General features: G+C 54.6%; 1 protein-coding gene across 7 annotated transcripts in view; it reads right to left on the bottom strand.

The window, feature by feature from the left end:
• The window catches only part of TNRC18 (trinucleotide repeat containing 18), a 123,947-nt gene that overhangs the window by 43,508 nt on the left and 67,903 nt on the right, over window positions 1-12,536 (bottom strand). For all 7 annotated transcript variants that reach the window (XM_021935628.2, XM_031664929.1, XM_031664926.1 and 4 more), the window contains 2 exons: window positions 11,030-11,390; window positions 5,367-5,642 (listed from right to left, as the gene is read on the bottom strand). In XM_021935628.2, the coding sequence (XP_021791320.2) occupies window positions 5,367-5,642; window positions 11,030-11,390 (637 nt within the window). The remainder of the gene's footprint in view (window positions 1-5,366; window positions 5,643-11,029; window positions 11,391-12,536) is intronic.

Raw genomic sequence — 12,536 nt, 5'->3', positions numbered from 1 at the left:
TGAGCCAAGATCACGCCCCTGCACTCCAGCCTGGTTGACAAGAGTGAGACTTGGTCTCAAAAAAATAAAATAAAATAAAGTTGACTCCTGACCGGGCGCAGTGGCTCACGCCTGTAATCCCAATGCTTTGGGAGGCCGAGGCAGGAGGATCACTTGAGCCCAGGAGTTTCAGACCAGCCTGGGCAATGTAGAGAGTCCCCGTGTCTAATTTTTTAGAAAAATTAATTTTGAAAAATTAAGTTGACTCCTAGCAATCCCCCATTCTGAGGAGGCTGGGCAAGTGCTTGGCCCTGAGCCTCTGTTTTCTCACCTGCAGCAAGCAAGGGGTGACCCTCCCCAGCCCACTGGCTCAGCCAAGGGCAGGGTCCAAAGAGAATCATTTGCATGGAGGAGGAAGCGATTTGCAAGCTTAAAGACGACCAAACAGAAACAGGGCCACCCCTGTGACTTGCAGGCAGGAACTGTGCTGTCCCTGTGCCCAGGGAGCTAAAGCCAGCTGTGACTTCACTCATGGGATGCCCAGGAAGGGCAGGGGTAGACTGAGGCCCAACGGGGTTAAGCAGTTGGGCAGTAGAAGAGCAGGCTCGAACCCAGAGCTGGCAGACTGTCTAAAGAAGCCCCAGGGCTGGGCAAGGTGGCTCACTCCTGTAATCCCAGGACTTTGAGAGGCTGAGGCGGGAAGATCTCGAGGCTGGGAGTTCGAGACCAGCCTGGGCGACAGAGCAAACCTTGTCTCTACCAAAAAAAAATTTTTTTTTTTTGAGACAGAGTCTTTCACTGTCGCCCAGGCTGGAGTGCAGTGGCTCGATCTCGCTCACTGCAAGCTCCGCCTCCCAAGTTAACGCCATTCTCCTGCCTCAGCCTCCCGAGTAGCTGGGACTATAGGTGCATGCCACCACGCCCAGCTAATTTTTTTTTGTATTTTTAGTAGAGATGGGGTTTCACCGTGTTAGCCAGGAATGGTCTCCATCTGCTGACCTCATGATCCGCCCACCTCAGCCTCCCAAAAGTGCTGGGATGACAGGCGTGAGCGCCCCCGGCCCCCCCAAAAAAATTTTAAAAATTAGCCAGGCATGGTGGCACACACCTGCTGTCCCGGCAACTCCAGAGGCAGAAGCGGGAGGATCACTTGAACTCAGGAGTCCAAGGCTGCTGTGAGTTACGGTGGCACCACTGGAGTCCAGCCTGGGTAACAGAGCGAGACCCTGTCTCAAAAATAAATAGGCCAGCGCAGTGGCTCATGCCTGTCATCCCAGCACTTTGGGAGGCTGAGGCAGGTGGATCACGATGTCAGGAGATCGAGATCAGCCTGGCCAACCTGGTGAAACTCCATTTCTACTAAAAATACAAAAATCAATCAGGCGTGGTGGCGGGCACCTGTAATCCCTGCTACTCGGGAGGCTGAGGCAGAAGAATCACTCGAACCCGGGAGGCAGAGATCATAGGGAGCCGCGATCGCACCACTGCAATCCAGCCTGGGTGACAGAGCGAGACTCCATCTCAAAAAATAACAATAAAAACTTAAAAAAAATAAAGAAGCCCCAGCCTGTCTCTCTGGTTGGTGACTTAAGATGAGCATTATCCGGTAACCCTCCCTACCTGCCTGAGAGTTTGCAGCCCCCAGAGCCCAGCCCAGGCTCGCAGGACAAAGGCAGCTGGCAGACAAGAGGCTCCCTGCACACAAACCAAAATCTCCCCCACCAAAAAGAGACACTGTCTTGAGGCAGAGACTTACTTCCAAGGACGGGCAGGTGGGAGGCCTCAGAGAGCAAACTCCGCCCTGGGATGCCACATCCAAAGTGTCACCCACAAGCAGGTGACAGGGGCGCCTGTCTGCCTCGCGGACCAGAGTGCTGGGAGCGGGAAGGTGACTCTGGGTGCCACAGGGCTGGAAGGTGACCCCTTCCAGCAAGAAGAGGCAGATGCCAGACCCTCTCTCTCCAGGATGGGGAGCAGTCTAGGCTCGGGGAGACGGACGGGGAAGACGGACAGCCAACTCCACAGTCTCCTGCCAATGCCCCAAGCCGCCTGCTTGCTTAAGCAACTTGTGGCCAAAAGCGGTGGCCCCAGGGGTGCCAATGAGGGCAGAGGTTCTGTCTGTCTACTCGTGTATTGGAGGGAGCCCGGATTTCTGCTGGGCCACCTCACAGAGGACGGTGATGAGTCTGAGGAGTCCGCAGAGGGGTAGAGGGAGGGAGGGAGGGAGGAGCCAGAGGGAGAGGGAGGAGGTTTGTTAAGAGGGTGAGAGGGGAGACTGGCCCCCGGAGCGATGGATGAAGCAGGCTGGAGAGGCCAGCCGGGCAGGCGGGGGCAGGCAGGCAGGCAGTGCACACTTGCGATCATTCACATTGCAGGCGTCACATGGCTCTGTCTCCGCCCCAGTGGGCCACAGCGGCAAAGCAGGCTAAGTGTAGGCAGACTTTCGACAGCGCCTGGGTCCCCCACATCGGGTCTCCCTGGGGTGGGCCAATTTGAGCAGGGTGGTGCCGGGGGGTGCTGGTTAGGGGGTGGGGGCGGAGGATTGGACATGAGGCCAGGGATCTTCCCTTCTTGCCACTTAGGTGCGCAGACTCCAGAAATCTTTCCCATCCAGAGGAATTCTCAACCAGCAGGGGCTGCGGCGGGAGGGCTAGCTCTGGGTTTCTGGACACCCACAACGTCCACACCAGAGCCCAGAAAGCTGGGAGCAGCTCGATGCCTGCATGCTGGCATGGGAGCCCCTCCCGCCTCCCTGCGTGCTTGACAAGGCCACGCCTGCTGCCCCTGCGGGGTCTGGGGCACACTCCGCTAGCGTCCGCGGCAGGCCGGGGAGCAGAGGGGCTCTCAGGACCAAGAAAATCTTTCTGGAGTTATCCACACCTGAGGCAACAAAGCCTGCCAAGGGTTGGGGACAGGGAGGGGGGGAAAAAAAGTCCCATCAAAGTAACCCAAGGAAATGCAGAAAAACTTTTTTTTATTATGATTTAAAGAAAAAAACAACAACAAAAAAAGATCTTGGCTCAGGACATGGGGTTGGCGGTGACAGGTTGGTGGTAAATGTCAGAGCGATCTGCTGCTGCCAGACCCGGTGGGGGCGAACCCCGAGGAGGGAGGTGCACGGAGGACAGAAAGAAAAGCGTTTTGCCTACCTACGGAGCAACGAGCCAGGCTCGCACCCAAGCTCAGTGACCCGCTGCGCCGTCTGCCCTACTCCCAGCCTTCGCTTTGCGTCCAGAGTGCAGCGTGAGAGCAAATGCAAGAGACCAAAACAGACATTCAAAGCATCATGGGGAGGGGTCAAGGGTGGAGGGATGGTCGGGCTGCTGGAAGAAGCAGACACACTAGAAAAGCCAAGCCAGTTATGGAGTTTAGTACCAGGTCAGCGAGGCCCTATTACCCAAATATCCCTTTCAAGACCTGCTCAATGGTGGACTGGCGGGGGTGGAGGGGGGCACTGAGGAGCCTGGACCTCCCCAGCCTCCCCTCGCCCCCCGCACTCCCCTATCTGGGTCCTGTCCACTTGGCACTGCGGCATCCAGCCTGGAGCCCCTTCCTAAGAGGCCTAGGGGGCTGCCTGCTTCTCTGTGGGGTCTGAGCTGGGGCAGGAGGGCTCAAAAACTTGGAAGTGGGAACCATGGCTTTAAGGAGGCGTGGGGTGGGGGCGTGCGGTCCAGCCCATGGGGGAGATGGGGGAGAGGGAGGAGGCTGGGGAAGGACAAGGGAATCATAAACTAACCCGACTCATCCACGGACGGCCAGGGCAGGGGGAGGCCTCAGAAAATGAGGCTGGCCAGTGGGTCACGGGCCTTTCTTCTTGGCCCGGGCGGCGTTCGCTCAGAGAGGTAGTAGTAGCCCAGGGGAACATGGGCCCTGGGGCATCGTACTCCTTGCCATACCACCTCCTGGTCACCCAAATGGATCTCTGCCAATTTGGAGGGGAGGTCTGGGAGGGGAGGTGGTAGACCAGGAATTCGAGAGCAGGGCTGGAAAAACAGGGCGGGGTGGGGGGACAGCGTTCAGGTCCCGGGGTGCCCGAGCCAGGTCAGACCCAGGGACATGATGACATCCCTCCCCAGGCTTTCCTCAGGGAGTAGCTGACATTCAGGTGTGGCTACCCAGGGCCTGGGGGATCCCCTCGGCTGGCCCTAGGGGGAGTTTGCCCTGAAGCAAATCCTAAAACCAGGGCTAGGAAAAAATGTCAGAGCTTCACCTGCTTTCCTTTCTTGGGGCATTTCTGGTTGAAGGGCCTGAAAGGCTCACACATGTCTCATCTCAGAAGCACAGTTCTGACACTGGAGACGGCAAGGCCAGTGGGTTCTCAGGGCCCAGGCGGCTCTCTTTTGAGAACCAAGGTGGCTGAGGACCCCGGGCTGAGACCAGGGCAGCCTCTCTCCAAACAAAGCATGACATTCTGTCCCTAGACACGGCAACAGAGCCGCTTTCGTACTGAATGACAGAGACCGGGGGTGTCAAAGGCCCTGGGCCCTGCGCTGCCTACACGCCCTTCAAAACAGAAATACACATGAGAAGCCAAGTGTTTATAAATAATAGTTTTTAACCACTGGCAAGTAACAACAGAGCTTTAAGAAAATAAAAGACAAAACAAGCAACTAAAAAACATGATGATGCTGGAGGTGAAGGCGCTTGATTTTAAACCTGAAAAATGAAATGAATGCCAATCGCTACCAGGGATATTTGAATAACACAGGCAAGCGGCAGGCGGCAGGGTCCCGTCCCTACTCCTTCTGGGTGGGGAGGAGGGAGGGGAGGAGGTGGGGGAGAAACAAAATGAGAGGGAAGCGTCAACCTAATGTCTAGTAAGGACACAGCAAGAGAGACAAGGCACACAGGTTTAGTTAAAAATGAACTCGATATGTTTAATAAAGCTTGGTATTACCAAAATCGCAGTACAAACATCAAGTCACACGCCCACACGACAGAATTCCATTTACAAAATGTTCCTCGGGAAGCCTCCACCAAACCCTTGCCCAAAGAGAACCCGACCCAAGCCTGGGGTCTCTGGGTGGGCAGAAAAGGTGAGTGCGGGAGTTGGGGGGAACTCGGGGGGGGGGGGGGAGGAGGGCAGGGAAGAGGGAAAGTGGAGAAAAACGCAGACTCAAAAGCAGTCCATATAAGAGCTCAAAAAGAGCCAGCCAGTGATATTATCACAATGATACAGTACAAATCAAAGCAAAAATCAAAACCATTCAGCTGATTAACAGCAGGCTACGCTGCCAAGAACCCAGATGGCAGCCTTCTCGCGGCCATCCGCACGGGCCTCCTCACCCGCCATCTCTCCCGTGCGCCCACTCGCTTCCCTCTCGCTCACTCGCACGCACTCTCTCGCTAGGAAACACGGAAGATATTTTGTGTTTGGAGCTAGTAACCTTGGTCAAACGATTCCTCCGAGGAGTCGCTGAAGGAGGAACGCGCCTCGGCCTCTCGAAGCAGCAAACAAAACGGCTGCTTCCTGCTGGTGGCCGGCTTGGGTTTCAGAGTCCGGGGGGCCACCAGGCCCCTCTTGGTCAGCTTGGGGCCGCCAGCCGCCTTGCTGTTCTTTGCCACCATGCCACACAGGAGAGAAGGCGTCAGTTTGGAGCTGGAGGGGCCTTGGGCGGGCCACTCGTCCTTCAGGAATTCTTCGTCTTCCTCTGAGTCCGTATCTGCAGTCAAAGTAGTTTTTAATAGAGATAAGTCACAGGGCAGCGGGAGCTGGTGTCATTGTATTGGTTTTAATGGTTCTGAGAACGCACTGGAAGGTGCCAGAACAAACAGGTCTGAATACCTAGTAGGCAGCCGTGGGAAGGCCTTGCCCAATGTCACCAGCTCCCCTCCCAGTCCAGGCTTCTTCCTTGCTCCGGGTGCCTCGGCCATTGCACGGCATCTTCCGAGTGCTGGACCCAGGCCCTTCCTAGACTGGATGCTTCCAGCCTCACCCACCAGTCACTCCAGCCTTTCCGGGCACCAGGGGATGAGAGGAGCCCTATGCTCAGGAAGGACTGTCCCCTGGTCACGGTGGTCACTGCCTGTCCCATGGGATTACAATGACCCAAGGGCGACAACCACAGAGGACCTGACTCAGGAGGGGAAGGGCTCATGAGAGCAGATCACGCGTTCTCTTCCCAAAGCCCCTCCCAGCGGCCTCCTAATGGCAGCACGAGACAGGCCACGGTAAGGGTGTTTACGCCATGGAAATGGGCAAATGCTGTTACCGCTAGCTATTCCCTTGCCCTTCTTTGTACAAGCCGGTGCGCCGACACACCACTGCTGGCTTCCCCGAAGCCTCCAGCCTCACTATACAATGGAGGACAGGAGTCTTCAAACCTTCCGGAGAGACAACCAGCCAGCTTTGGGAGGGGAGCCTGCGAAGCAGGCATTGCTCCGGTCCCCGCCATGCTCATGCCATTTTGATTTGTTTCTCATACTGGGCAAGATGGGAAGACAGGGATTCCAGAGACAGAATAATCCCTTGATCTGCTGAAATCCACTCCCAATGGGGGGAACGTGAACCAACACAGCTACAGTTCTGGCAGCACCTGCCACCTCCAAGAGAAACCACATGCACGCGTCCATGGCAGGCATTCCTCTGACTGCTCCCACCAACACCTAAGCTTTCACTCCAGCAAGACCCCAACCTCAGGATGGTCCGGCAACTCTGGGGTGGGACAAGGTCCAGTCCCGCCAGGCTACCAGCCCCTGCCCATCTACCAGTCAAAGCACGCTCTCTCTTGTATGCTCCAATCTGTCCCTCCCAAGGCTGTGTCCCAGGCTGGAGAGACCAGTGGGTGACAATCAACTTGGCCTCCTACAAGAACCCACAGGGAGGTTGGGCATGGTGGCTTGCATCTATAATCCCACCACTTTGGGAGGCTGAAGCGGACAGCACACATGAGGCCAGGAGTTCGAGACTAGCCTGGCCAACAAGGCGAAATCTCATCTGTGTTTTAAAAAAATACAAAAACTGTTGTATTTTCTATTTGTATTGTATTGTGGTGGTCGGCGCCTGTAATCCCAGCTACTCAGGAGGCTGAGGTGGGAGGATCACTTGAATCCAGGAGGTGGAGGTTGCAGTGAGGCCAAGATCACACCACTGCACTCTAGCCTGAGCAACAGAGCAAGACATCATCTAAAAACAAACAAACAAACAAAAAGGAACCAAAAAACAAAAACCCACAGGGCATGCCATCGACCCCTACAATCGAAACTGAAAAAGCAAGAGGAAACCGTTCTTGCTTCGACCTCGTCCAGCTCAGCGCCTCCCTGCCGGACACACCCCTACCTGCTTGTGGACCCTGCACTCTCTCTGACCTAGAAGTGCAGAAAAGCAGATTATAAAAAATAGAGGAGCGCTCTGCAGAGCCAGATGAATCCCACAGCCACCATCCCACTGGAGCCAGGCCCACTGAATTCCTCACTGCTACATTAGTCTGTTTCTCTCATCCGGGACAGTGGAGTTTTCAACAAAGGCAAGATGAAGTGAGGGTGCCCAGCTGACCATTCCCAGACCAGGCACGGCAGCTCACGCCTCTTTGGGAGGCTGAGGCAGGCGGATCACCTGAGGTCAGGAGCTCAAGACCAGCCTGGCCAGTGTGATGAAACCCTGTCTCTATTAAAAATTAAAAAATTAGCTAGGCGTGGTGGTGCGTGCCTGTAACCCCAGCTACTCAGGAGGCTGAGGCAGGACAATCACTTGAACCTAGGAGGCGGAGGTTGCAGTGAGCCGAGATCATGCCATTGCACTCCAGACTGGGCAACAAGAGTGAAACTCCATCTCAAAATAATAATAATAATAAATAAATAAAACGAACATTGCCTCACACGCGCCAAGAGTGAACACACCAGCTTGGAGCACCCCAGAGACCTCAGGGACAGAGCTCATCTCTGACCTTCGGTTGGACTCCATCCACATCCGCCTGAAAGTGGGGAATTCTTCCAGCTGTCACCCAGACTGCATCCACCGACCCCACTCCCTCAGAAGATCAAAAGAACAGCAATCTCCCCCCACTTTGCTGAACCCCCTTTACTTTTCCAAAATGAGCAGAGATTGAGAGAGCCAAAGAAAGCCCCTCTCTTCCCCCCCTCAGAGTGATGAGTCTCTGGCACTGTCCCTCCCTGCTTGTGCCCACGCACACTGGCCAGGAGCCTGTGCTGTACTTCTCTGATCACACCCATCCCAATCAGAGAGGCACGGAAGCCACGACACTCTCATACGTCCTCAGCACAGAAGGCACGAGTCAGCAGCTTAACTCACACCCATGGGGAGCATCAGTCCTGGTGACCTGCTAGCCCAGGAAAAACACATGTACCCCAAAAAAACCAGCAGCTTAATCCTGTGCCAAGTGCCACATTCCGCTCTCTGCCCACGTGAGCTCACTTAAGGCCCCCCAACAGCCTCATAAAGCAAACACTTTTTATTTTCTTTCCTTAAGAAAACACACTTTACTGTATCAGTAAACGTGTCCACTTTTTTTTTTTCTTTTTTGAGATGGAGTCTGGCTCTGTCGCCCAGGCTGGAGTGCAGTGGCCAGATCTCAGCTCACTGCAAGCTCCGCCTCCCGGGTTCCCGCCATTCTCCTGCCTCAGCCTCCCGAGTAGCTGGGACTACAGGCGCCCGCCACCTCGCCCGGCTAGTTTTTTGTATTTTTTAGTAGAGACGGGGTTTCACCGCGTTAGCGAGGATGGTCTTGATCTCCTGACCTCGTGATCTGCCCGTCTCGGCCTCCCAAAGTGCTGGGATTACAGGCTTGAGCCACCGCGCCCAGCCAATGTGTCCACTTTTTGCCCTTGACATTCAAACTCCCCCCTTCTCCGCCCATGAACCGGCCAGAGCCAATCAAAAGCTCCAGATACACAGAACCAGGCAGTTGCCAATGCAAAAGCTCTCCACACGCCCCAGGGACTGGGGATTCCCAGAACAGCCACCACAGATACTGACATGGGCCAGAACCCAGGAGGCTCCTCCTGGCCTCCCTGCAGCAGCCACAAACTTAGCACCTGTCCAAAAATACTGAGCAAGCACCCTCAACCAAACAGGCAGCAGGCTCTGGGCCACAAGAGGCCATGACCATGAGGGCACTCCAATCTGGCAGTCTCTTATTAAATGAGATAAAACTCCATTCTTCAGTCCCACCAGGACTGCTCCATTTCAAGAGCTCAATAGCAGCTGGGCAAGGCAGTTCACGCCTGTAATTGCAGCACTTTGGGAGGCTGAGGCAGAAGATCTGGAGCCCAGGAGTTTAAGACGAGCATGGACAACATAGCAAGACTTAGCCTCTATAAAAATAAAAATAGGCCGGGCGCGGTGGCTCAAGCCTGTAATCCCAGCACTTTGGGAGGCCGGGACGGGCGGATCACGAGGTCAGGAGATAGAGACCATCCTGGCTAACACGGTGAAACCCCGTCTCTACTAAAAATACAAGAAAATTAGCCAGGCGAGGTGGCGGGCGCCTGTAGTCCCAGCTACTCGGGAAGCTGAGGCAGGAGAATGGCATGAACCCGGAGGGGCGGAGCTTGCAGTGAGCCGAGATCGCGCCACTGCACTCCAGCCTGGGGCACAAAGCAAGACTCTGTCTCAAAAAAAATAAAAATAAAAATAAAAAATAAAAATAGATTAGCTGGATGTAGTAGTGTGCGCCTACGGTCCCAGCTATTCGGGAGGCTAAAGCGGGAGGCTTGCTTGAGGTCAGGAGTTCCAGACTAGCCTGGAAAACACGGAGACCCCATCTCTACGAAAATCAACATAAATTAGCTGCACGCGGTGGTACACAGCTGTAGTTCCAGGTACTCAGGAGGCTCAGAGGGGAGGACTGCCTGAGCCCAGGCACCAGCCCGGGAAACACAGCAAGACCCTGTCTCTACAAAAAAATTTTAAAATTAGCCGGGTGTGGTGGTGCTCACCTAGTCTCAGCTACTTGGGGGAGCTAAAGCAGGAGGATCACTTGACCCAAGGAGCTCAAGGCTGCAGTGAGTTATGATGGCCCCACTGCACTCCAGCCTTGGCAATAAGGAGAGACACTGTCTCAAGAACGCAGGGCGCAGTAGCTCACTCCTGTAATCCCAGCACTTTGGAGACCGAGGCGGGTGGACCACCTGAGGTCAGGAGTTCGGGACCAGCCTGGCCAACATGGTAAAACCCCATCTCTACTAAAAATACAAAATTAGCCGGACGTGGTGGCACATGCCTGTAGTCCCAGCTACTCGGGAGGCCAAGACAAGGGAATTGCTTGAACCCAGGAGGTGGAAGTCGCAGTGAGCCAAGATCGCACCACTGTGCTCCAGCCTGGATGACAGAGTGAGACTCCGTCTCAAAAAAAAAAAAGCAAAAACAAAACCCAAAAAACAAAAACAACTCAATAGTGGGCCACAGCCATGATGGCAGCAGGTTCCAGTGAGTAGGTGGGTCAGGCCAAACCAGGTTTAACCCCGAGTCGCCTCTTCGCACCTGAGCGCACACACTCCCTCTGGCTCTCAGGCCTCAGCATCCCCAGCAACAACATGGGGGTACCACTGTCAGAGCTGCCATAGACACAATAATGCCAGTGAAGCCCTGCATCCAGAGCCCAGCACTGGGCGCTCCATAAATGCTGTTTCCGCCAACACTTCGCTACAAAGCTGTGGTCTGCAACAGACAGCATGCTTCCTGTGGGTAGGGGAGTCCAGTCACCTCTAGGACCCTCAAGAGCAGTCGCACTCCAGACCTGTCTAGGCCAAACAGCTGCAAACTCTATGACGCGCAAGGCCTCCACGCCAATGGCATCCGGTAGGCAAGCGGAGGGCGGGCAAGGAGAGCGCTGGCGGACGTCGGCTTCCAATCGCCAATCACGAGCGCCCACCAATCACCGGCACCTGCCCGGCATCACACTCGCCAATCACAGGCATATCCGCTTCAGGCGGCCTCCCCCCAACTTCTGGCTTGGCGGCCATGCCAAGCCTAGGCACTTTAGTGCGCCCCAGAGAGAGAGAGAGAGAGAGAGAGAGGAGAACGGTGGAGAGAAGAGGGGAGCGAAAGAGAGAGCAGCGGACCAAAGGTGGCGCGGCATCCGCTACTTACTGTAAGAGTAGCTGCTCACTTCCGAGGCGAACGGGGAATGGGCCGACTTGGGCTGGCCTCTGGCCTTGAACCCCACCTCCATCTTCCTGGCTTTGGCGGCCCTTTTGTGTTTACCTTCTCTGGAGGATTTCAGAGACAGGCCGAGGCCCTTGGCCATCGCCTTCCTGTCCTTCCCCAGCAGGCTGTCGTAAGGAGTCAAGTACCTGCCGCAGCCCCCGCCAGTTTTCGATTTCCCCCCAGCACTGTCCGAAAACTTGAAGGGCGACTTCAACTTGTCCTGCTTGGTGAGGGAGAGGGCCTTGTCGAGCTTGCTTGCCAGCTGCTCCTGGTCGCTGGCCATCTTCTTCTTCTTAATCTTTAGCTGGAGAGGGAAGGTGGGTCATGGGTTAAAAGATTTGACAAAACAGCGTAGTGGGTTTCTGTGCACATGCTCTGCCCAGCCTGGGCTCCAATCCTTCCCCTGCCTCTGTGATTTAACTCCTCTTAGCTTCTATATCTATAAATATACATATTTATATATATTTATATATATATATATACACACACACATATATATATATATATTTAGAGACGGAGTCTCGTTCTGTTGCCCAGGCTGGGGCGCAGTGGCACGATCTCGGCTCACTGCAACCTCCACCTCCCAGGTCCAAGCAATTCTCCTGCCTCAGGCTCCCGACTAGCTGGGAGTCGGAAGTCACTGCAGCCTCGACCTCTGGACTCTGTGACCCTCCCACCTCAGCTTCTCTGGTAGCTGGATGAATACAGGCATGTGCCACTACTCCTAATTTTTTTATTTTTATTTTTGTAGTGATGGGGTTTCACCATGTTGCACAGGCTGGTCTCAAACTTTTAGGCTCAAGGCATTCTCCCACCTCAGCCTCCCAAAGTGTCAGGATTCCAAGCGTAAGCCACCACAGCTGGTCAGCTTCAATGTTTAACTCTGTAAAATGGGGATACTTGTGTCTGGCATTACAAGGTGCTTCTGAAGATGAACTCGAGTAAGGTATGCAGTGACCACAATGTCTGGTACAAGGTAACCACTTATTAAACAGCCAGTGCTGTGGTTACATTAATCCCTGGCCCTGGCTTTCCGTGGCACTGCCTGCTGTCTCCTAAGGAAGCACTTGCAAGTGCTGCTGCCAATGGCCTGGAGAAGGCAGCTGGATTAAGAGAGGAGGAAAGGAATCAAGATCAAAACCCCAGATTGAAGCGCAGCTGATATGCCTCAGTCACCTACAGCAGTGCACAGTCCAAACCAGTTTGCCCAACTAGTGCACAGTCCAAACCAGTTTGCCCAACTAAAGGGGTCAAACCTGCCAAAAAAAAAAATGCCTCAAGTGTTCCTTGGATGCCTGAAGCAGAAAGAACCATTAGCGATTTCACAGATTAAATTCCTGCCTGCATGTCTATTGTCAGCTGTAGTCATTTGTTGAAGTGAAACATGCAGTTTCAAAGCCATTGATGCCCCACGTTTGAACATTTTATCTCGATTTTCTGTAATCAGGTG

This window comes from Papio anubis, chromosome 4, assembly GCF_008728515.1.
Source record: "Papio anubis isolate 15944 chromosome 4, Panubis1.0, whole genome shotgun sequence".
In the NCBI taxonomy this organism is placed as follows: Eukaryota; Metazoa; Chordata; class Mammalia; order Primates; family Cercopithecidae; genus Papio; species Papio anubis.
This window is presented reverse-complemented; position numbering and strand designations above follow the sequence as displayed.